General features: G+C 41.2%; 1 protein-coding gene across 15 annotated transcripts in view; it reads left to right on the top strand.

The window, feature by feature from the left end:
* The window catches only part of MRPS24 (mitochondrial ribosomal protein S24), a 152,167-nt gene that overhangs the window by 63,965 nt on the left and 62,756 nt on the right, over window positions 1–25,446 (top strand). The window contains exons 5-6 of one of the 15 annotated variants that reach the window (XM_057549983.1): window positions 14,265–14,296; window positions 15,114–16,388. The exons of 9 other annotated variants lie outside the window; for them this stretch is intronic. In XM_057549983.1, the coding sequence (XP_057405966.1) occupies window positions 14,265–14,296; window positions 15,114–15,216 (135 nt within the window). In that variant the 3' untranslated portion in view covers window positions 15,217–16,388. Of the gene's footprint in view, window positions 1–1,477; window positions 6,906–10,796; window positions 11,287–14,264; window positions 14,297–15,113; window positions 16,389–17,381; window positions 17,493–25,446 lie in introns of those variants that run through there. 5 more of the 15 variants (XM_057549987.1, XM_057549997.1, XM_057549994.1 and 2 more) reach the window with 5 other exon arrangements.

Raw genomic sequence — 25,446 nt, 5'->3', positions numbered from 1 at the left:
TCATGGTGGTGTTTAGTGATGGTTGTGAATAATTGGTTGAGCTGGCAGTTTTAGAACTTTGGAATATCACACATTTTTGGCAGGTAGCGTTGCATAGGGGTGGAAGGTGCAGAGCCTGTGGGGTCAGAGGCCAAGGTCAGGGCCCTTCCTCCACATTGTGTCAATTTTGAGCAACTCCCAATTTCCAGGAGATGTGGTTTCCTCGTTTATAAAATGTGGACACCTCTTTTACCTCCCCTGCTGGCAGAGGAAGATGAATTCATTGTTTTTATTGAGTTTCTGGCTCACAGTTGGCCCTAGAAAAGTGTGAGTTAATCTGCAACTTTTCTGCAGGACAAACACAATGAAAATATTCCCCCAGGGTGTTGGAGAAGGACTACATGACCTCCTTGGTACAAAAGTGATCTGATGCCAATGAAATTCTGCATATGCAACTGTTTGGTTTTTCCAGAAAGCTGTCAAGGTCCCAAGGCTCCTTGCTGTGAGAGCCAGCTGGGAGGGGAGGGGAGTGGCCTCAGAGCCAGATGCATAGACCCTCTGAAATTCACTCTGTCCCCTGGCCCCTCTGAAAGTGCTATTCCCACAGGCATTTCCCTAATTCTCTGAGAAACTGTTGTTTCCTCAAAAGGGCCTTTCATTTCATCCCATCCTGAATATCTAATTATTTTCTTGCTGAACTCCCAGCTGGCGGGGGCGGGGGGGGGCCCGCCGGGGTGCTGCTCGGCAAGGCTGATTGGGTTCTCTCACCTCCAGTCTTAACATGCACTCTGAGAGCCATTGTCCCTTAACCTGGGGTCCCGCTCCCAATGTCACAGGCTGGGAACCTCACCGTAGCATCAGCACTTGGCTGGAAGGGAATAAGGAAACGTGGCATTTTCTGTGAATCTGACGGTATAGTCACATGTGAGAAAACTGGAAAAACAGCTTACAGGTTTAATTTTTGTTTTTATTAAAACACTTTTAAGTGAAGTAAGTCAGACAGAGAAAGACAAATACTGTGTGATTACACTTATGTGTGGAATCTTCAAAAAAAAAATTACAGAGAACAGATTGGTGGTTGCCAGAGACAGGGAGTCGGGGGTGAGGGGGTAGTCAAAATGGTCAAAAGCTACAAACTTCCAGTTATTAAATACGTCAGTCATGGGAATATAATGTGTGGCATAGTGACTGTCATTAATAGAGATGTATATTTGAAAGTTGCTAAGAGAATAGATCTTAAAAATTCTCATCATCAGAAAAAAAATTGTGTCTATGTGATGTGATGGATGCTGAATAGACTTATTGTGGTGATCATTTTGCAATATATACAAATATCAGATCATTATGCGTACACCTGAAACTAATATAATGTTATATGTTGATTATATCTCAATGAATTAACTTCAATCATAGAAAAAAAATTTAACCCTTAATATTGCCAAGGGGAGTGAGTTCTGTTTTTCTGTTTCTCTTTATACTTGCCTCTCTCCATAAAAAGAAATGTTGAGATGATGTATAAAGAAAACTGTCAGCACTACAGCGTAATTAAGGAACAAGATGAGGAAATAAAAGTCATAGAGGAGAAAGCAAACGACAACCAGGAGGAAAATAAATCGCTGAAATCCAGCTGCTGGTGGCCATGATCAAAAGGTACCCCTGCTGGAAAGTCCTTCAGCAGAAAACACTCTTCCAGCACTGATTTGAAACAAGCTCCCTGGGTGGAACCTTGTGGAAGTGGCTGTGAGGACACGTGGGGCATCACTCTTGACTTGCCTTGTCAACTGCAGTTGACAACGGGCAGCCATGTGCTTTACTGGCTTCAATGCCTGCATGGCTTCCTGGGATGCCCCTCGATGAAGGACAGGGCCTAATGTTGGCAAACGTTTAGGGTAAATGATCTTGCTCTGCTATTCAAAATGGTACGAGGCATGTGGTCCTTGGGTGCATCCGCCTCTGTGCCGGACACAAGGCGCTGACAGACAAGCACAAGCCAAGTAAACCAGATAGGCAGGACCAGCCAGGGTTCTGAAGGGCAGAAGAAGAACGGGCTTGCTGTGCATCTAGTCCTGCAGCAGGCCAGCTCCTGCAGGACGCTGGACACATGCAAACCGAGAGACAGCCTGGAGCCCCATAGCTCCAGCCCCTGTGTGTAAGGAGGCGGAATGTAGCAGTACGTTCCTATGGGCCTAGGGAGGACAGGGGCTGCACCATCGAGATCCACGGCTAGCGAAGAGGCTGAGTCTGAGATCCCTGCAGTGACCCTGAGGGTAGCACCCCCCAAAGCAGCAAGAGAAGAACTGGTTCTGCCTTGCCTGGGAGAGCAGGTGGGGAACCCCAAAACCACCAGAAAAAGAGAGGTAGGTAAGAGAAAGAAAGAATAAAATGAAACAAAATATCAAAACAAAAACTTCCCACTCAAAATGAGATGATATTAAAAATTCAAAGCACCTGAAGCTATCTGAAGCTAAAGAAAGACAATAAAATCAACACTCAATACAAAAACTCCTATATGTAAATATAAAACATTTTTTTAAAAAATAAGGAATTATGAAATAGAACTGTCATTCATAAACCAAATACAAATGATTAAAAAATTAGAAATTTAAGAAATCAAAAGTATAGCACTGACATTACAAGAAAAAAGGAAAGAAAAAAGATAAACTCTAGACTAGATACAGTTGAAGGCAAAATGGTGAATCAAATGCTATCATTTCTCCAGGATCTAGCAGAGAGCAAAGAGATGAAAACATATCAACAAAAGGTCCTCAGATTGTGGGTTTCCAAAAAAAGGGAAGGGAGAGAATGGAAGCAAATCTACCTTGAAGATAAAATAACTGAGAAATTTTAGGCACTGAAGAAATACATAAGTCCTCAGATCAGAAGTGCTCAAAGCATCAAGCAGCCTGAATGACAGGGAGTCCACACCATGATACCTGGTACAGAAGCTTCATGTGTCATGGGTAAAGAGAAATGCTAAAAGCTACCAGAAAATTGAGAAAAGACAACATACAACAGATGTCAGCCAGATGACAGAAGACTTCTCATCAGGAAAAACAGAGGCCAGAGGCACTGGAGTGATATTTTCAAAGGGAAAATATTGATTACCTAGAATCCTATGCCATGTAAGCTAGCATCTAGGATGCAGCCAAGAGGAAGACATTTCAGACATATGAAAGCTACTCCAGTCTCCTACCCATAGACACTCACTAAGGGAATCATGAAAAGTTGTAGATCAGTGAGAAGAAAAGTGAACCCAGACAGAAGTCATGGTATACAAGACCAAGGGTGAGGTTGGAACTCGATATATTGTGTTAAAAATGAAACTGCTTATTGATTATACAGGTACATGTTAATTATTGATTATACATATATAATGTATATATACGTTAACAATTTTTGTTAAAAAGATAAACATGTAAACAAAAATTACATGGGGTGGGTGATGTTCAACAGGTATTTACAAGATGCTGTGTTCTTTTAGGTGCAGAGGGAGGAAATGTAATGCTGAATGACAGTTAAAGTATATGTACGTTAAACTATATGTAAAAATATATATGTATACTGTATTATGAATTAAGGATATATCATATAAAGAGATATATGTTGCAAATATATTATATATTAAGTAAGGATAACTATCAACAGACTGTGTGTATGCTTAGAAACCATTAAAATAGGGGAAAGAATATACAAAATATTTACAGTAGAACAGAGGCACAAAGGAAGTTTTTAAAAGAAAAGCATAGAAAAAAATGATAAAGTAAAAGCAAAAGATAAGATTGGTAAATAGGTCAAATATGTCACCTATAATAAGAAATATGATGAATAAACCTACTAATAGGCAGAAACTATCATACTGAATTTTTAAATAACAAAAATCATCTAAGTGTTGTATATGAAAGACATTTAGGCTTCCCGGTAGTGCAGTGGTTAAGAATCCACCTGCCAATGCAGGGGACACGGGTTCGAGCTCTGGTCCAGGAAGATCCCACATGCCATGGAGCAACTAAGCCCGTGCGCCACAAGTACTGAGCCCACACACCACAACTACTGAAGCCCGTGTGCCTAGAGCCCATGCTCTGCAACAAGAGAAGCCACCACAATGAGAAGCCCGCACACCGCAACGGAGAGTAGCCCCTGCTCACCACAACTAGAGAAAGCCCAGGCGAAGCAATGAAGACCCAATGCAGCCAAAAATAAATAAATAAAGTAATTAAAAATAAAAATAATAATTCTTTAAAAAAAAATCTAAACAACATAGAAATGTTGAAAATAACAGTTAAAATATACAAATATTAACCAAAAGAAAACAATATTAATATGAAAAATAGAATTTGAGGCTAAAAGTATTAAAAGGGATAAATTTAAAGGAATGATCAATAATGAAGATATAATAATCATGAACTTACTTGTACCCAACAACATTGTCTTGAATTATATGAAGGAAAAATGTACAGAATTACAAGGATATAATGACAACTTTACCTCCATCTGAAAAAGAAGGATCAAGTATACAAACTAGCAGTAAAAGTAGAAAAGATTTTGATAAACATTAATCTTGTTTTGATAGTTCTTTATGAAACCCTATACTCAACAAAAAGGAACTATACATTATATTTGAGGTCACATAAATTCTTTACAAAAATTCATTGTGCAATATGCCACAAAAGAAATCTCAACATATTTTTTAAAAATTAATATTATCTGGAACTCATTCTCTGACCACAATGGAACCATTTAGTTAGAGCAAAAAATAGAGATAGATTACTTGAAAACAGCCATAATAATGAAACTTAAAATAACTGAAATAACTCATGACTTAAAGAGAAAATCACAATGCAAATTAACTTGTATGATGCATCTCAATCAGAATTTAGAAGAAAATTTATATTTTAAATATATTCATTACAAAGCAGGAAGGTTTAAAAATAAATAATTTTAATATCCAGCAGAAGAAACTAGAGAAAGGTAAATAGAATAAACATAGAGAATGTAGAAAGAAAAAATTAAAAAAGATAAGCACAGATGTAAATAAAATAGAAAACAAAAAAATAGACTCAATAGAATCAAAAGATTGTTTTTTGAAAAGAATGCTAAAAGTAGACAAATCTCTAACAAAATTGTTATAGAAATAATAAGAAAAATCACAAATAAATAATAAGAATATAAAAAGATATAAATCAAGACACCATACAGATTAAAAAATTAGTAAATTAATACTATGAACAACTTTCTCCTAATACATTTGGAAACTTAAATGAGTTAGACATTTTCTAGAAAAATATGATCAGTTTGACTAAGAAAAAAGAGGAAATCTAAATCATAAACTTTAAAGAAGTAGAAGTAGAAATCTAATGATACTCAAAAAATCTAGGGCATTTTCACAAGCAAATTTTAGGAAACATTCAGTAAATGGATATCCTTATATCATACAAATTGTTCCAGAGAATTCAAAAAGAGTGAAACCTTAGCAACTTGTTCTATAACATTAGTATAATATGGATTTTTTTAACTGGCTAAGGGCATTATAGGAAATGAAAATTTTAGATAAATCATTAATGAACATGATTTCAAAAATCTTAAAATACTAAAAAGTCAAATTTAGCAGTGTATAAAAATAATACTTTATGGCAAGCAGTGTTTATTCTGAAGATGGAAAGGGGCTTAACATCAGAAAATATAGTCTTGTCTTTTTTTTGGTGTTATTTTTGGAAGTGTGTTACTTTTTTTTTAAATTAATTAATTAATTAATTAATTTTTGACTGTGTTGGGTCTTTGTTTCTGTGCGAGGGCTTTCTCTAGTTGTGGCAAGTGGGGGCCACTCTTCATCGCGGTGCGCGGACCTCTCACTATCACAGCCTCTCTTGTTGCGGAGCACAGGCTCCAGACGCGCAGGCTCACTAGCTGTGGCTCATGGGCCTAGTTGCTCTGCGGCATGTGGAATCTTCCCAGACCAGGGCTTGAACCCGTGTGCCCTGCATTGGCAGGCAGATTCTCAACCACTGCGCCACCAGGGAAGCCCCAGAAAATATATTAGTGTTATCCACCACATTACAGATTAAAGAAGAAAAAGTAATCCATAAAATTTTACACTATTTCATCATAAAACCTGTGCAAGCTAGTAATAAGAGAACTTATGTGGCCCTTCCAAACCTATAGCAAGCATCATACCTAATAGTATAATACTAGAAACATACCTATTAAAATACAGTAGAGAAATGCAAATCAAAACTACAATGAGATATCATCTCACACCAGTCAGAATGGCCATCATCAAACAGTCTAAAGCAATAAGTGCTGGAGAGGGTGTGGAGAAAAGGGAACCCTCTTTCACTGTTGGTGGGAATGTAAACTGATACAGCCACTATGGAGAACAGTATGGAAGTTCCTTAAAAAACTAAAAATAGAACTACCATATGACCCAACAATCCCACTACTGGGCATATGCCCTGAGAAAACCATAATTCAAAAAGAGTCATGTACCACAGTGTTTATTGCAGCTCTATTTACAATAGCCAGGACATGGAAGAAACCTAAGTGTCCATCAACAGATGAATGGATAAAGAAGATGTGGCACATATATACAATGGAATGTTACTCAGCCATAAAAAGAAATGAAATGGAGGTATTTGTAGTGAGGTGGATGGACCTAGAGTCTGTTGTCTGTCATACAGAGTGAAGTAAGTCAGAAAGAGAAAAACAAATACCGTATGCTAACACATATATATGGAATCTAAAAAAAAAAAAGTCATGAAGAACCTAGGGGCAGGACAGGAATAAAGATGCAGACCTACTAGAGAATGGACTTGAGGACATGGGGAGGGAGAAGGGTAAGCTGGGACAGAGTGAGAGAATGGCATGGACATATATACACTACCAAATGTAAAACCGATAGCTAGTGGGAAGCAGCTGCATAGCACAGGGAGATAAGCTCAGTGCTTTGTGATCACCTAGAGGGGTGGGATAGGGAGGGTGGGAGGGAGGGAGATGCAAGAGGGAAGAGATGTGGGGATATATGTATATGTATAGCTGATTCACTTTGTTATAAAGCAGAAACTAACACACCATTGTAAAGCAATTATACTCCGATAAAGATGTTAAAAAAAAAAAGAATAATGTTCCTTTCCCTGCTTCTTAAGATTGTTGTCAAATTCAAATGAGTAATATACACGAAAGCATGTTACAAAGTGGAAAATACTGTTAAAGAGGAAAGTTTTTTAATTGCAGTGTAGTTAAGGTACAATATTATTTAAGTTACAGGCATACAATATAGTGATTTATAATTCTGCATGTGCATAGTAGTACATACATATTTGTGTGTGTGCATATATATATATTTATGTGCCAAATATAACCAAGATATTCATCAATAATTAATAAATAAATAAATAAATAAATAAAATACTGGACAAGACATGGATGTCTGCTATCACTGCCTCTGTCTTGTGGATAGAAAACCATGCAATAAAATAAAAACATTTAGGAAGGATAAGATTTAGAGAGAAAGAAACAAAACTGTCCTCATTTTCAGATGACATGATTGTTTACCCCCTTCCAAAATCGACAGTCAACTGAAAAAATTCTTAAATAGAAGATCAACATAAAAAAAAGAATAGTATTCCATTTAATGGGATCCTTATCAAATTACCCATGACATTTTTCACAGAACTAGAACAAATAATCCTAAAAACTATGTGGAAACATAAAAGACCCAGAATTGCTAAAGCAATTCCTAGGAAAAAGAACAAAACAGGAGGCATAATCCTCCCAGACTTCAGACAATACTACAAAGCTACAGTAATCAAAAACAGTGTGGTATTGGCACAAAAACAGACATATGGATCAATGGAAGAGAATAGAGAGCCCAGAAATAAACCCACACACCTATGGACACTTAGTCTTCCACAAAGGAGGCAAGAATGTACAACGGGAAAAAGACAGTCTCTTCAGCAAGTGATGTTGGAAAAGTTGGACACCCCTATGTAAATCAATAAAGTTAGAGCACCCCCTCACAACCTACACAAAAATAAACTCAAAATGGCTTAAAGGCTTAAATATAAAACACGACATCATAAAACTCCTAGAAGAGAACATAGTCAAAACATTCTCTGACATAAATCGTACCAATGTTTTCTTAGGTCAGTCGCCCAAGGCAATAGAAATAAAAGCAAAAATTTAAAAATGGGACTTAATCAAACTTATAAGCTTTTGCACAGCAAAGGAAACCATAAGCAAAATGAAAAGACAACCTAAGGACTGGGAGAAAATATTTGCAAATGATGTGACCGATAATGGGCTTAATTTCCAAAATATACAAACAGCTATACAACTCAATAACAAAAAAACAAACAACCCAATCAAAAAATGGTCAGAAGACCTAAATAGACATTTCTCCAAAGAAGACATATAGATGGCCAATAGGCACATGAAAAGATGCTAAACATCAGTAATTATTAGAGAAATGCAAATCAAAATTACAATGAGGTGCCACCTCGCACTGGCCAAAATGGCCATCATTAAAAAGTCTGTAAATAACAAATGCTGGAGAGGGTGTGGAGAAAAGGGAACCCTCTTTCACTGTTGCTGGGAATGTTAGTTGGTGCAGCCATTATGAAAACAATAAGGAGGTTCCTCAAAAACTAAAAATAGAGTTGCCGTATGATCCAGAAATCCCACTCCTGGGCATATACCCAGACAAAACTAAAATTCAAAAAGATACATGCACCCCAATATTCATAGCAGCACTATTTACAATAGCCAAGACATGGAAACAACCTAAATGTCCATCAACAGATGAATGGATAAAGAAGATGTGGTATATATATACAATGGAATATTACTCAGTCATAAAAAAGAATGAAATAATGCCATTTGCAGCAACACAAATGGACCTAGAGGTTATCATACTAAGTGAAGTAAGTCAGAAAGAGACAGACAAATACCATATGATAACACTTACATGTGGAATGTAAAATATGACACAAATGAACATATCTATGAAACAGAAACAGACTCACAGACAGAACAGACTTGTGGTTGCCAAGGGGGAGGGGATGAGGGGGAGGGAAGGATTGGGAGTTTGGGATTAGCAGATGCAAACTGGTATATATAGGATGGATAAACAACAAGGTCCTGTAGTATAGCACTGGGAACTATATTCAATATCCTGTAATAAACCATAAAAGAAAAGGATGTGAAAACGAATATATATGTAAAACTGAGTCACTGCTGTACAGCAGAAATTAACACAACACTGTAAATCAACTATACTCAATAAAATTTTTTTAAAAAGTATGTATTCCTATACACCAATAATTAGAAAATGCAAAAGGAAAAAATCCTATACCCTGTGTGTGTGTAAACCATGAGTGTTCCCAAAAATGAATATAAGAAAATACATACATGCCCTTTAGTTTTAAAAATTACTAAACATTATTGAAAGACATAAAAGAAAACCTGAATAAATGGGGATATTCACCTCATATTAATGTACAAATACAGTGAATTTCCAATCCAAATCCCAATATGAGTCTATGTGGAACTTGACACATTGGTCATAAAATTGGAATGGAAAAACGAAACCCAATAATAGCTAAGGCAATTTTTATAAATATAATAAAATGGAGGGACTTAAATCTCAATTTAGTAAGACTATTACCAAAAACTGATTTTATTTTTCCCAGTTGGAACCTTTACTCATTTATTCATTCAGTCAGTCATCATACGTGTTTAAGGCTCTACTCTGCACCATGCTCTGTTCCTGGCTTTAGAAATAGAGGGATGAAGAAGACTAACAAAATGCCTTCCCTCAGGGCACTTACTTCCTAATAGGTGGAGCATGCAATAAACAAATATACTATGACATTGAGTAGTGGTAAATGTTATGAAGAAAATAAAGTAGGTGGATAGAAAGGATATATTTTAGTGGAGGATGAATAGGGAAGGCAATTTTTGATAAAGTGGTATTTGATCAGAAACCTAAATGAGGTTAAAGCAAGCTGTACAGTTATCTGGGGAAAGAGAAATGGCAGGAAGAAGAAGTGGCAAGTGCAAAGGCCCTGAGGTAGGAACAGAGTCAGTGTGTGAGAAATAGCAAGTGTGTCTTTAGCACAGTGAACAAGAGAGAGAGAGACAGAGACAGACAAACAGACACTGAGAGACAGAGAGAGAGGGAGAGAAGGAGGAAATGAGATGAAGAAAGCAGCCAGCAATCAGGTTGCTTGAGGACATGGTATAATTGTGAATTTTATCCTGAATGTGAGCAGGGAATAGCATGATCAAATATGTTTTTAAAGGTGTAACTCTGCTGTTGTGTGGACAAGAATCTGTAGGGGGAAGCAAGAGAAGGAGGAGGAGGTCTAATTAGGAAGCCAGAGAGTAATCCAGGCAAAAGGTGGGAGTGGTGTGGTGCTGAGCAGCAGTGGTGGTGGGGATGAGAAATGGCCGGCTGGGGTAGAGCTGCTTAAGGTAGAGCTGTCAGGATTTGCTGATGGATTGGATATCAGGTACAAGAGTCAGGATAGCTCCAAGGCTTTTAGCCTGAACAACTGTTGAGCATGATGGAATGGCTATTTTACCTGTATGTGGGGAATCCACTAAACTGTGATCAGACAATTGGTTGTCCACATATGAAAGTAAATTAGATTCAACACCTCACACTACACAAAAGATTAAGTTCCCCATGTGTTTAAGACCTAAATGAAAAAAAAACTTTAATGTTTTTAAAAGAAAAACAGGAAAAATATAGGAGTTTCTTAACATGCAAAAACAAAATTTTAAAAATTAAAAATAAATTTTATTATTTAAAACTGTTTTAGGGCTTCCCTGGTGGTGCAGTTGTTAAGAATCTGCCTGCCAGTGCAGGGGACGCAGGTTTGAGCCCTGGTCCCGGAAGATCCCACATGCCACGGAGCAACTAAGCCCATGCACCATAACTACTGACCCTGTACTCTAGAGCTTGTGAGCCACAACTGCTGAGCCTGCATGCCACAACTACTGAAGCCGGCGCACCTAGAGCCTGTGCTCCCCAACAAGAGAAACCACCGCAGTGAGAAGCCTGCACACTGCAACAGAGAGTAGCCCCCACTTGCTGCAACTAGAGAAAACCCGCACAAAGCAATGAAGACCCAATGCAGCCAAAAATTTAAAAAACAACAAAAAAAACAAACAAAATGTTTTAACTCCAGCTTTACTGAGGTATAATTTACAAATAAAATTATGTATATTTAAGGTGATGATTTGATATACATATGTATTGTGAAATGATTATCATAATAAAGCTAATTAACACATCCATCACCTTACATAGTTATCATTTGTGTGTGTGTGTGTGTGTGTGTGTGTGTAATGAGAACACAAGATCTACTCTCTTAGCAAATTTCAAGTATACAGTATGATATTATTAACTATAGTCACCATGCTGTACATAGAGCCCCAGAAATTGCTCATTTTTTAACTAAAAGTTTGTGCCCTTTGACCTATTCACTACAGTCCTGAGCACCTGGTAACTACCATTTTCTCTGTTTTTGTGAGTCTGAATTTTTTTAGATTCCACATGTAAATGAGATCATACAGCATTTGTCTTTCTGTGTCTGGCTTATTTCATGGCATTGTGTCTCCAGGTTCATCCATGTCATTGCATCTTCCAGGTTCATCCATGTCATTGCAAATGGCAGAATTTCCATCATTCTTGTAGCTGAATAATATTCTACTGTACGTGTGTGTGTGTGTGTGTGTGTGTGTGTGTGTGTGTGTGTGTGTGATATCACATTTTCTTTACCCATTGACAGAAATTTAGGCTGTTTCCATATCTTGTCTATTGTGAACAATGCTACAATGCACATGAGACTTTGGATATCTCTTTAAGATAGTGACTTCGTTTCTTTTGATAAATACCCAAAAATGAGTTTACTGGATCCCATGGTAGTTCTATTTTTAATTTCTGGTAGTTTTCCATACTGGTTTCACCGATGTACATTCCCACCAACAGTACACAGGTGTTCCCCTTTCTCCACATCCTTGCCAACACTTGCTATCTCCTATCTTTTTGATAAAAGTCTTTCTAACAGATGTGAGGTGATAGCTCACTATGGTTTTGATTCACATTTCCCTGATGATGAGTGACGTTGAGTATCTTTTTATATTCCTGTTGACCATTTGTATATTTTCTTTAGAAAAATATCTATTCAGTTCCCTTGCCCATTTTTAATTGTGTTGTTTTTAATTGGGTGTTTTGCTATTGAGCTTATATAATTTAATATTAACCCCTTATCAGATATGTGATGTGCAAATATTTTCTCCCATTCCATAGGTTGCCTTTTCATTTTATTGTTAGTTTCCTTTGCTGTGCAGAAGCTTTTTGGGTTGATATAGTTCCACTTGTTTGTTTTTGCTTTCATTGTTTGTGTTTTTGGTGTCAAATCCAAAAAAATCATTGCCAAGACCAATATCAAGGAGCTTTATCCCTATGCTTTCTTCTAGGAGTTTTAAAGTTTCAGGTATTAACTTTAAGTCTTTAACCAATTTTGAGTTAATTTTTGTGAGTGGTGCAAAATAGGGGTCCAATGTCTTTCTTCTGCATGTGGATATCCAGTTTTCCCAACATCATTTATTGAAGAGAATATTCTTTCCCCATTGTATATTCTTGGTGCCCTTGTCAAAGATTAGTTGATCATATATGCATGGGTTTATTTCTAGGCTCTCTATTCCGTTCCACTGGTATCTGTATTTATGCCATTGCCATACTGTTTTGATTACTATAGCTTTGTAATATAGTTTGAAATCAGGAAGTATGAGCCCTACAGGTTTTTTTTTTAATTTTATTTATTTATTTTTGGCTGTGTTGGGTCTTTGTTTCTGTGCGAGGGCTTTCTCCAGTTGTGGCAAGCGGGGGCCACTCTTCATCGCGGTGCGCGGGCCTCTCACTATCGTGGCCTCTCTTGTTGCGGAGCACAGGCTCCAGACGCGCAGGCTCAGTAGTTGTGGCTCACGGGCTTAGTTGCTCCGCGGCATGTGGGACCTTCCCAGACCAGGGCTCGAACCCATGTCCCCTGCATTAGCAGGCAGACTCTCAACCACTGCACCACCAGGGAAGCCCAAGATAATTTTTTTTTATTTCTATGGAAACTGCCATTAAAATTTTGACAGGGATTGTACTGAATCTGTAGATCATTTTGGGTAGTATGGACATTTTAACAATATTAATTCTTCCAATACAAGAACATGGGATATCTTTCCATTTATTTGTGTCTTCTTCAATTTCTTTTATCAACGTTTTAATTGTTTTCAGTTTATAGCTCTTTCACCTCCTTGGTTAAACTTATTACTGAGTATTTTATTCTTTCCGATGCTATTGTAAATGGATTTTTTTTTCTTAATTTCTTTTCCATATTTAAAACTTTAAAACTATTCTCTGAAACAAAAATCTATACACCAAGTGAGAAGACAAGATATAGAGTGAGAAGAGATATTATTAATACATATAACTGGCAAAGAGTTATATTCAGGATGTACAAAGAAAACCTACAAATCAATCTGAAAAAGGAAAATCCACAAAAACAGGCAAAAAGTCATGAAAAGGCAAAGGACAGAGAGGAAACTGCAAGGTCAATACTGTAAGTGAAAACATGCTCAAAATCAAGGAGACATTAAAGCAACCTGCATTATCCTTCTATAACCATCAGCTTAGCATAAATTAAAGTGTCTGACAACACAAGGGTTCAACAGGAGATAAAGAAGCAAGAAAATCCCTATGTGCTATTGGAGATCATAAATTCCCACAATCGCTGTGAAAAACGATTTGGAGAGAAACAAACCTACTTTTCACATATGCTGGGTAAGGAGACAAATGGCATGCCTGTGTGTACCTCTGTAAGAGCTGGCACTTGGAAGCTTTGGGAGATGCAGTCCTCCTTGGGTTTCTGGTTCCCCTACGTGCCTTGCTGGCTGTGCCCAAACTGCAAAGCCTTGACTGCTCTTTACCCAGCCGTCTTCAGGGCTGTATTTGCAGGGAGAAACCTCAAAGGATGAGGGAGCTTTTCACTCCAGGACCAAGAGGCATCTTCTCTACTGCCTGCTCGAAATCTTCAGGATCCCCAAGCTCAGAAGTCCTCTCCTGCAACCCAACCCAACGCAACCTGTGCAGCTGTCATCTGGCTCTGCACGTCACCCTGTAGGTTTGGGGGCTTGGGGAGCCAGCACAAATGTGCCAACACTCTGGCTGCTGCTTTGGCTGTGAATAATGAAGTCTCTCATCTCTGACCCAGGAATCTCATTCCTTCTACCAGCATTCAAGAGATTGCAGCCGCCTTGTTAGCTGGTAAGTGGGGTGGAACACCAGACCCTTCACGGCTCTTGACAGAAGTCACCTAAGTACCCATCATCATGACTGAAGTGTAGAATATGCATGAAATGAAATGTTCTACACTAGTTCAATGAAATGAATTGTTATATCTGTCAGTATTATTACTGACAAAACATAAACATTGAGTGAAACATTACGACAAAAACATAAGATTGAGTGAAGAAAGCTCATTACTGAATGATGTATTCAGATAAAATTCAATACTTTGTTATCTATTTTTTATGGATACATGCATCCATAGTAATAGTATAGTAACATTCTGGGAACGAAAACAACGATTTAAGGACAGGGAGGTACAGAGGGGCTTCCATGGTCTCTGTGTATTTTATTTCGTAGTGAAAACCGACACAAATATGGCAAAATGTTAGAATTTTGTAAGTGGCTGTTCTCTATACTTGACTATGTTCTCTATGTTTGGGATGTTCCATGCATTTATAACGCCAGTGGTCATGGCATCAGTGTGTCTCAAACCCACAGCACTTTTTCCTTCAAATATGAATGCTGGTTCTCACCGTTCCAACAGTCATGTTTCTCAATGTAAATACATATTTTTGTAGTGGAAACTTCTCTCAAATTAAAACATGTCCCAACTCAGGATCCTTGGAAAAACATCACTAATTGTCCCGACTTGGAGGAAACCAGAGACACTTCCGCTTAAAAAAATAACACAAAAAAACCCAAAAAACTCTATTAAAGTCCCAATGTGAAGGCAGAAAAAGAGCCCTTGCTGCTCCCCGTCTGCACCTAATTACTCCGTCTCTCTTTCTCCCAGGACTTTGTCCCTGGCCTCCTGCTCTGACCGTCTGAATACGGAAGATGAACTCATGTGGACACAGGCGCTGTGGACACAGGCTTTGATTTGGGAGAAAAGATGAATCATTCTGGCTGGTAACCTGATCTTTGTCCTTCTGCTGGTAAACAGTTGAAAGGCACTCAATCCATCCTCCGCTTTTTAAAACCAGAGCAGAGAATAAAAGGGCCAGAGGGCCCCGGCTTGAAAGGGGGGCCATTCATCACCTTCAGGGGAAGTAGGGTCAGATTTATTCTCTGGTCCTCCCTCCGCCACACCGGCCCAAGAAATATTCACCTTGTTTCGGTTAGTGGGCCAAGGGTCAGAGGTCAACAGGGCTGCTCCAGCGGCCTGTGCAGTCCTGCAAACAGGCCACACAGGGAGATGGTGTTTAAAGTCAGAATTCCGCGCACTCTGCGTAAGTTTCCAAAGCACAGGGGTCAACCTGTGAGTACTGGAGGGTCTGTCGGTGCTGCCTCTCGCTACAGAGGACATCCGGCAAGCTCAGATCCGAAAAAGAAAGGACGTGTCCCACATCTGCCCGCCTCACGTGGCCGACTTGCTAATGCCATTGTGGCCGGGGCCAATACCTAGGGCTCTGCCTCTAGGTATGAGTGGGCGGCTTGACAGAGCATCAACTCAGAGATGAGAACTGGCGTGAATATCACACGGTGGGCGGGAGGCAGGATTGGTGGCCAAAGTGTGATCAGCACTGAGATCAGATGTGTCTGGTGGCCAGACTGCTCAGAATCAGGCGGCCCTATGGCCCGGGGCTCCCTTCTGCAAGAGGCTGAGAAAGCCGCACCCTGGCAGGTCCAGTCCTGAAGGCCGGGCTGCAAGAGGAAGTGTCCTCAGTGGTTGTGGGGTCCTTGTGACACCTGTGGGCCCAGCCCACCTGCAGACTCGCATCTTGGACCCCAGGAGAGAGACTGGGCTTCACCTTCGCCTGTGATCAGAACCCAGAGCACGGGAGCTGCGACAGGGCAGCAGCCAGGGACGGTGACGTCCACAGAATGAGGTGTGAGAGCAGATCACTGAAGGAGGCCAGACAAGGAGAGGAAAACATGGCAAGCGTTTTCTTGGTAATGATGCTCTAGCTCCCAGAGAAATTTCAGAAGTAAAGCAGGTTCTGGAGGACTTTTGAATGGCCTCCTGCAATAGCATCGGGAAGGAAAGACCTGAGAAATATACATTTGTGCATAAACCTATGTCGGTATTCGTTATTCCTTAAGAGGCAACCAAAGGCAAGAAATTCCTGTGCCGAATGGTATGGTCGGTTTTAAGATTCTCAGGATGTATTGCTGTATTGGTTTTCTAGGGCTGCCGTAACACATGACCACACAGAACCATTTGTGTGACACTCTGGAGACTGTCAGTCCAAGATCAAGTGTCATCAGAGTGGTTCCTTCTGAGGCTGTGAAGGAGCTGTTCCAGGCTTCTCTTCGGCTTGTAGCCAGCTGTCTTCTCCCTGTGTCTCTTCACATCCTCCTCCCCGTCTTGTGTATCTGTGTCCGGATTTCCCCTTTGTGTAAAGACCACTTGCATTGGATTAGGGGCACATTCTGTTCCAGTATGACCTCATCTCAACTTGATTACATCTTCAAAAACCTTATTTCCAAATATAGTCACGTTCCGAGGGACTGGGTCTAGGACTTCAACGTATGAATTTTAAGGGGGCACAGTTCAACTCATAACAATTGCCAAATCAATTTTTTAAAAGATTAAGGCAATGAACAATCCCATCAACAATGTATTAGGGTATCATTTCGTTGCAATCTCTCTGGCATTTGGTGCTATCTTAAAAAAAATTTTTTTTTGCTTATTGATGGGTTTTTAAAATTGCTAATTCATTCCTAAGTAAATTGGCCATCTATGCACTAACTGTTTGAGTCCTTTCACAAAATGTAGGAGTATGTCTCCTCTCATACTGACTAGAATTGAAAAAGGCACCAAGAAGATAGGAGCTCAGTAAACAGATGAGCTGGTCCCAGCAGGATTCCTGCGTCCTTGTCCATGTCGATGTAAGCACCCTCCTACAAGTAACCATGAGTGTGGTAGAAATAACATACAAAAGTTAGAATCAGAAGTACAGGATTCAAATCCCAGCTCTGGCACTTTCTATGTCTGGTATTTTTCCAACCTCCTGAGGTCTTTGTTATCTAATAGGCAAAATGGAAATAATATTACCCTCCTCTCTGGCTTTTCGAGGATTAAGTGGGGTATTACAGTATCACACTGGGTGTGTTGTAGGTTCTTAGTAATGTCTGTAACTGCTGCTCAAGCTGCCAAAGTCACTCTGCAAGGACCAGATTCTGCCCGTGGAGTAAACCAGTCACGCATCACTAAGGGAACCAGATGACCAGGAACACCAGGCTATTTATGTGGATTAGCAGGTTTCTGCCTGGAAGAGGACTCTTCCTCTCATTCCTAGCTTCACGTGTCAGAATTGAATCACACCGGGGCATCCACGGACTTAAGATTCAATTACTTGTCATATTGTTATTCAACCATTTCCTCCTTCCCTTGGTAAATTTAATTTTTCCTCATTCCAATGAAGCTCCTTGGAAAAATCAAATCATCGCTTTGTTTTAATGAGAGTAATCAAGTAGTGATGGACGAGGCACAGAAGGGATGCAGGTTTGGAGGGAGGTCCCTAACTAAGCAGGTGATGGTGCCAGGGCTGCTTTACGTTTGTCCTCAGTGAAAGGGCTGAGCTCTGCCCACAGCCCAGATGTCCTGTGGTCACCCACGGACGCTAGTGGGCCAAGAGGGCAAGCGTGTAAAAGAATACAAATAACTGCGCCGTGTTCTCAAGAACAATACACAGCTCCGCTTCAGTCATAACCTTCTATGTGTATGCTCTCTAGAAATTGAGAAAAAAGTTTCTAGAACAATATAGTCTGCAACTAACTTACCCGCACAAAACAGATCATTTCAAATCAGCCCATTTACAGTTTTGAAATGGGGTCTTATTCCTTCCCCATGGTGAAGTCTGGGTTTGTCACCAGCCTCCACTCCTCTGTGGGTGCCACGCCAACAGACATGCTAAGCCCAGGCCGTCCTGCAATCGGGTGGAGCCCCGGACGGCAGTGGCCCTGCGAGGTGTGTGCCCTCCTGCCTGCCCAGCTGCCTAACGCCGCAGCCATCTGCACCCCCGGGCCTGGCCCAGCAGCGGATGTTGACTCTGGCTGTTGCCAAGTGTCTGATCCAAGAAAGGAGTTCCTCCCACGCTGAAAAGTCCCTCAGGAGGTACCCCTCTCTCTCTCTCTGTCTGTCTCATAGACACACACGTACATGCACACGTACATGCACACATGCATGCATGCCTTGGGGAGGATTAGGGAGGAAAAGAGGCACATAGCCCTCTGTGCCCACAGGTTTTGGAGAGAAGAGACAGACGTGAGCGGTGTGTGTATATGTGTGTGACCACTTTTCTCACATCTTCTTAATTCCCCGAGTGATTTGCTTTGAGAAATCAACACCGATGAGACCCAGGAGTTTTGTCATTATTGTTGTTTGTTTGTTGTCTTTGCTTTCCAGCTATCGCATCCTTTCTCTGATGCAGTAGGGATCCAACTATTTGCTTGAATGCAGGAGAGGGAAAGGGGTAAGCGAGGGAAGAAGATGGCAAGGGGCAAAAAGAACCTGATTCATTTCTGAAAAAAAATAAAAATGTTATCCCTCCATGCTATGAAAAGCCTGCATTCCAAGGGCGACTTACATTGAGATGAGAATGACGGTGATTTATCTCAATAACTGATGACATAGCAAGCTAAAGGCTATGCCATCCTAGGCAGGTGAGGTGCTTTGATAAGATGCAGGGGAGAAAGCCTGATTGGGAGAGAAAAGGGTTCATTCCTGCAAGCAGGAGTACCACCAGGCCTGGAGCTGGAGGAGGGAGGCTGGAAGAGGAAGCAGGACACGTAGCAGGGAAAACATTTAGTAAACATGCTCTGTGTTCCAGGCACTCTTAGGTGTATTATGAAACTTTCCAAGTTCTATAACGACTGTAGAGTACTTGATGTTTTCTCCATTTTATGGAAGAAAAAACTAAGGTTTTGAAAGGCTAGATAATTTTCCCTAGAGTATTCCTAATTAACGGCACAACCATCCATCCAACAACTCAAGCCAGAAACCTGGATTCATCCTGGACACCCTGCTTTCCTCAGCCCACCTTCTCCATCCAGACACTCGGTCAATGAACCAGCCCCCTTGAGGCGACCTCCTAGAACTGTCCCACTGCTTTCTTCCCATTGGCCACCATCTCGCTTCAGCCACCTTGTTTTCTGCATGGATTTTTATGATAGCATCTAGTGGTCTTCCTGCCCAGTTAGCTCCCCAGAGAATCAGGTTGTGCAAAGACTGTTGGGCTTCCCTGTTTGACTACTTGGAATACCTGCTGTAAGTTGCACTTTCAGAGAGATCCGGTTCGCCTCCATTCTTTTTTTTTTTTTTTTTAATAAATTTATTTATTTAGTATTTATTTTTGGCTGTGTTGGGTCTTTGTTGCTGCACACGGCGAGCAGGGGCTACTCTTCGTTGAGGTGCACGGGCTTCTCTTTGCGGTGGCTTCTCTTGTTGCGGAGCATGGGCTCTAAGTGCACGGGCTTCAGTAGTTGTGGCACTCAGGCTCAGCAGTTGTGGCTGGCGGGCTCTAGAGCACAGGCTCAGGGGTTGTGGCACACGGGCTTAGTTGCTCCGCCGCATGTGGGATCTTCCCGGTCCAGGGCTCGAACCCGTGTCGCCTGCATTGGCAGGCGGATTCTTAACCACTGCGCCACCAGGGAAGTCCCAACCTCCATTCTTAAGAGGAAGCATGGTGCTTTTCTTTCTAGAATATTTAGTAGAGCCTTAGGCACATGTCTGAAATCTCCATTTGCTCATCATCAAACTGAAACATGTTTTCCTGAAATCTAAAATAATTTAAAGTTTATGAAGCCAGGTTGGTTTTGATCCAGACACAAATCCTTAGCAACTAAGAACATTTTTGCTTTTTTTTTTTCTTAAAAAAAAAGTCTGTTTTGTTTTGCCTGAAACTTGGAAGACACACATATATCGATTCATTTACAAGAATTAAAGTAAATTTTAATTCTGTTTTAACTTTCCACCTCGTCATCCCCAAACTGTACCAAATATCTTTTTGTAATGCATTTTCTGAGCCACAGCCTGCGGCAGAGACTGAAGCCGGGCAGGGCGCTGTGTGGATGAATTATGGTGTCAGCCTCCCAGGTCACATCTGGCTCTCATTCCGTGAGCTCTGAATGCTGCCGTCTGTGTTCTTCAGACACTCTGCACGCAGAAGTTATCAATCACCTAGGAAGGAACAAACTCTAACACCTCCTACCTGCTTGGGGTTCTCAGTACAGAACAGGAGGCAGAACACCGAGCTTCATTTTTTGGAGGAATGGAAGAAATAGAGAGGTTTCTTTCAGCAGAAAATGTTGACTGTTGCATGATTATTCAGAGGTGACTTCTGTTCGACTCTTGCCTGCTCTGCCCTCTGTCTCGTATGTTATGGCTTCCCCATCTCCATCTCATTCCAGCGAGCATTTTCACCACACACCAGGCGTCACCTTTGTGGTTCACATCCCTACCTCATCTTCTCCTCCTCTGCCCCCTTAGGCAGATACTGTTACCTTGCTTCCTGCGTGAGGCCACTGGGAGCCTGTGAGAATTTCGATGTCTTGCCCGTAAGTCAGGATCTTAACGTGCTCCTTCCGCTAAGCTGTGTTGTTTGGAGGACTTAAGTCTTTGAAGCTCCTGAACATTCTGACTTTCAGCACATCTAGAGCTGGGATGTATTTTTGAGATGAGACAGTTTAATTCCTTAATCTCCCTGAGGTGGGGGGGGGCGGACTTCCCTGGTGGCGCAGTGGTTAAGAATCCGCCTGCCAATGCAGGGGACACGGGTTCGATCCCTGGTCCGGGAAGATCCCACATTCCGCGGAGCAACTAAGCCCATGCGCCACAACTTCTGAGCCTGTGCTCTAGAGCCTGCGAGCCACAACTGCTGAGCCCACATGCCACAACTACTGAAGCCCATGCGCCCTAGAGCCCATGCTCCGCAACAAGAGAAGCCACTGCAATGAGAAACACATGCACCACAATGAAGAGTAGCCCCCGCTCGCCGCAACTAGAGAAAGCCCGTACGTAGCAACGAAGACCCAACACAGCCATGAAAGAAATAAATTAATTAATTAAAAAAAAAAAATCTCCCTGGGGGAAACTAAAGTTCTGAGGGATAGGCTGCTTTCAAGTTAAACAGACTTAGACTTGAAATCAGAGGTCCTCATTTGAATGCCCGTTTTGCCAGATCTTAGCAATTTGGACAAATCTTATAATCATCCTGAACATCAGGTACTACTATACCATTCACGGGAGTCGAGTGAGATCATCTGAACAAGCAGGTCTTCAGGGTCTGCTCTTGGACGTGACTCCTGCCCTAGCGGATCTTGTCTAGGGAGAGAGGCAACTGGAAAGTAAATTTTAAAATATACTCTTAAAATTATGCTGAGACTTGCAAAACCTTCTTATCCCTTTCAACAGTCCCATTACCCAGCATTTTAATTATAGGCTCATCTGAGTTCTTCTAAGCAATTAAACCAAAGTATCCCTGCATATGTTGATATAAATCCACCATTCTGTCACTGTCTCGAAGTTACAGTAGTCAAGGCCAGCATGTACCTCCAGCCACCTCTCTCTCCCAGTGGTTATGCAGATCCCACACCAAAGAGGAAAAAGGCTCATCCAGATTGGCCTTGCCCAAGGTATCTCCAGGATGCCTTCCAGACCACCCGCTCTGACTCACACATGTGACTGGTGGTCTCGACAGTCTAATGTTAGGTCCACCAGCCAGGGACTTTTGCTGCTGTTACCCCTAGTTCCCAGGGCCCCAACACAGCACCTGGACCTCAACAGGCATGCAAAAATAGTTATTAAATAAGCAAACAAGTGAGCAAATGAATTGTAGCGCCTGCAAAGAAAGAACAAAACTAGTGGCATAATTCTAAAAATGTTATAGCCAATGACCATTAAAAGGGTAATGGTCACAACTCTGTGCCAACAAACTTGAAACTTAGATGGACCAATTTCCTGACGGAGGAAATCCACAGAACTCACTTAAAAAAGAAATAGATAATCCAATATCTATTAAAGAATTAGATCAATAATTAATAACCTTCCAAAACAGAAAGCAATGGACACAGATAGTTTCACTGGTGGATTCTACCAGACTGTAGAGAAGTTATTCCAATTCTCTACACCAGTCCCAGAAAATAGAAGCAGAAATAGAACATTCATAGAACATTCTATGAGGCCAGCATTATGCTAATGCCCCAAACCAGAGAGAGATATTTTAAGAAAAGAAAACTACAGACCAATATCTCTCATAAAGATAGATGTGAAAAATTCTCAAAAACATATTTGCAAATCAAATCCAACAATGTATAAAAAGAATTATATGCCATGACCAGGTGGAATTTATTCCAGGTATACAAGGCTGGTTAAACATTCAAAAATCATTTAATGGAATCCATCACATCAATAGACTAAAGAAGAAAAATCAATCTATGAATTAAAAAAGAAAAGATCATGAGAGAAAAGGTTGTTTCTAAAGAATTTATCATCTCCCTAACAGAATAAGTTCCTTAAAGTTCTCCTGTAAATACAAGATTTACTATCCCACAGGCTAGATCAGATATATGAACTATCGCCCCGAGGAGCCTGGGCTTCTGGGAGAGACGCCCCTGCTGGCTCAGATGAGCCTCGTGGCCAGCATGCCTCCCGGGCTGTGTTCCATGTGACCCAGACGTCACCAAGATCTTCCTGTTCCTCACAGACCCTCTCAGGGACTGACAGCACCGGGACCCTGACTTGTGAAGATGGAGACCTGGGCGTTATCCTTGACTTCTCATCTCCACCTAAAAGAGTCTATAGATTTCTTTTCCCTGTTATTTCTTAACTCTGGCTCCCCCCATCAGGGTCTTTATTTCCAGTACCACAGTTAAGGCATCACAATCTGTCTTCTGGACTTTTACAACATCCTCCTGACTTACCTCCCTTGCTCAGGTATTTCCTCTTTCCAGAGTTAATTTTCAGGAACGAAAATCTGACTTTTTACATTCTTTCTTAAAGCCCTCCTCCCCAGCACCTGGTTTTTCTATTTTATTGCCCCAGATCCAGGCATACCTATCTATTGTTGACTCACCAGCCCCACCCGCTCTCTGCAAGGTGCACTGCGCACCTACATGCGTGCGGTCCTCTACTGGTAGCCAGGGTGCAGCAGGAGCAAAGTAGAGTCCTGCCCCTTAGGGCAGACACTCTTGTAGGGAGAGACCAAACAACAGACACATAGCAAAGAAACCGGGTGTTTCAGGAACTTACGGATTTTATGGAGATAAGACGGATAATAGGATGGAGATTTCCTGAAGGGTAGCCTTCATAGGAGGATGAACAGACTTGGGGGGAAACCTTAGTGATGAGGAGGCAGCGGGGTAAGGATCTGGGGACGGGAGAAGCAAGGATGGTAGAGGGGAGAGCTACTGGGGCCAGAAGAGGCAGGTAGTTGTTGACTGTGGCGAGGGTTAGAACACTGGCAAGGTGGGAAGCCACGGAGTACCGTGGTGCAGCAAGATGAGATTTGCGCTGGTGCCTCTCTGCGTGGAGCTTAGGCGGTTAGAAAGCCCAGGGTAGAGGCAGGAGGCTGACCAGGCAACTTGCCATCATCCAGGCAAGAGATGCTGGCAGCTTACAGTGGCTTAAGATATGTTGTGAAATTAAACAGGATGAATTGGATATGGGTGTGAAAGGAAGACAGAAGCCGATGTGATCCTCAGGTTATGGCATATTGGGAAGGCTGCACAGGAAAAATCGAGAGTTCTCTTTGGCACGGGTGTCATCCTATTTGAAATTTCAATTTCAAATTCAAGCAGAAATTCAGAGAGGTAGTTGGGTGACTGTGGGGAACTAGGGAGAGAGGCCCAAACCAAATAGATTTCTGACATTTGAAGACACGGCTCTTGTTGAGGTGACCTAGGGGACAGAGAGAGAGAGAGTAGAAAATGGAAGCTGAGGGCGTGGAACAGCAAGTACAGACAGCTGTGTAAGAAGTTTGGGTGAACCCTGGTTCACGCCTACCGCCTTTCAAAAATCAGCTCGGAAACACTTCGCCTGGAGAGCCGCAGCTGACCACACGAGGCCGGAAGAGGTACCATCCCACCTGCTCGAATAGCCCTCGCCCCACTCAGTGGTAAAGACTTGCTTGCCTGCCCACCTAGCCCTGCCTGGAGGACCTGGGCTGTGGCTTCTGCACGCAGCACTTGGCCGACACCTGTCAATGGTCAGTCACATCCATCATGCAAATCAAGCAAAAGACTACAACATATGTAAAGAACTATCAAAACTCAGTGGTAAGAAAACAAAGACCCATAAAGATGTTTGAAAAAAAAAAAAAAGAAAACAAAGACCCCAATTAAAAAGTAGTTGATAGACCTGGACTCTTCACCAGAGAGAACATACAGGTGGCAAATGAGCACAGGAAAGATGCTTACCGTCATCAGCCATCAGGGAAATGCAAATTAAAACCACGATGGGTACCACTACCTCCCTGCTGGAATGGCTAAGATAAATATTGACAATACCAAGTGCTGATGAGGCTGCAGAACTATAGCTTGTTCTGTATTGCTAGGGGGAATGCAAAATGGTGGAGAAAACACTCTGGAAAGCAGTTTGGCACTTTTTCTTATAAAGTGAAGCACACATCATATGAGCTAGCAATCCCACTGTCGGGTATTCACCCTAAAGAAATGAAAACTTATGTTTATACAAAAGCCTGTACAAATGTTTATAACAGCTTTATTCATAATCACCAAAAACTGGAAGCAAGTCCTTGAATGGTTGAATGGACGGAGCATCCGTACAATGGAGTGCTATCAGCAATAATAAGAAATGGACTATTGATACGAGCAGACAGATGAATCTCAAAGACATTTTGCAAAGTGGAGGAAGCCAATCTGAATGGTATGACACTGACAATGGTATGACAGTGATATTGACAATGCCCATTTATATGACATTCTGGAAAAGACAAAATTATAATGACAGAACCGATCAGTGGTTGCCAGGGGCTGGGGGTGGGGCGTGACTGTAAAGGAACGCTGTGATGGAGCTTGGGGGGATGATGGAATGGTTTTATATCCTGATGGTCGTGGTGCTCACACAAATCTATACATGCGTAAAAATTCATAGAAGTATACACCAAAAAAGTCAATATTACTGTAGGGTAATTTAAGATGCATCGTTTAAGATTAAAAAAAAT

Source organism: Balaenoptera acutorostrata, chromosome 7, assembly GCF_949987535.1.
Source record: "Balaenoptera acutorostrata chromosome 7, mBalAcu1.1, whole genome shotgun sequence".
Lineage (NCBI taxonomy): Eukaryota > Metazoa > Chordata > Mammalia > Artiodactyla > Balaenopteridae > Balaenoptera > Balaenoptera acutorostrata.
Note: the sequence above shows the minus strand (reverse complement) of the source record. Positions and strands in the feature narration are given on the sequence as shown.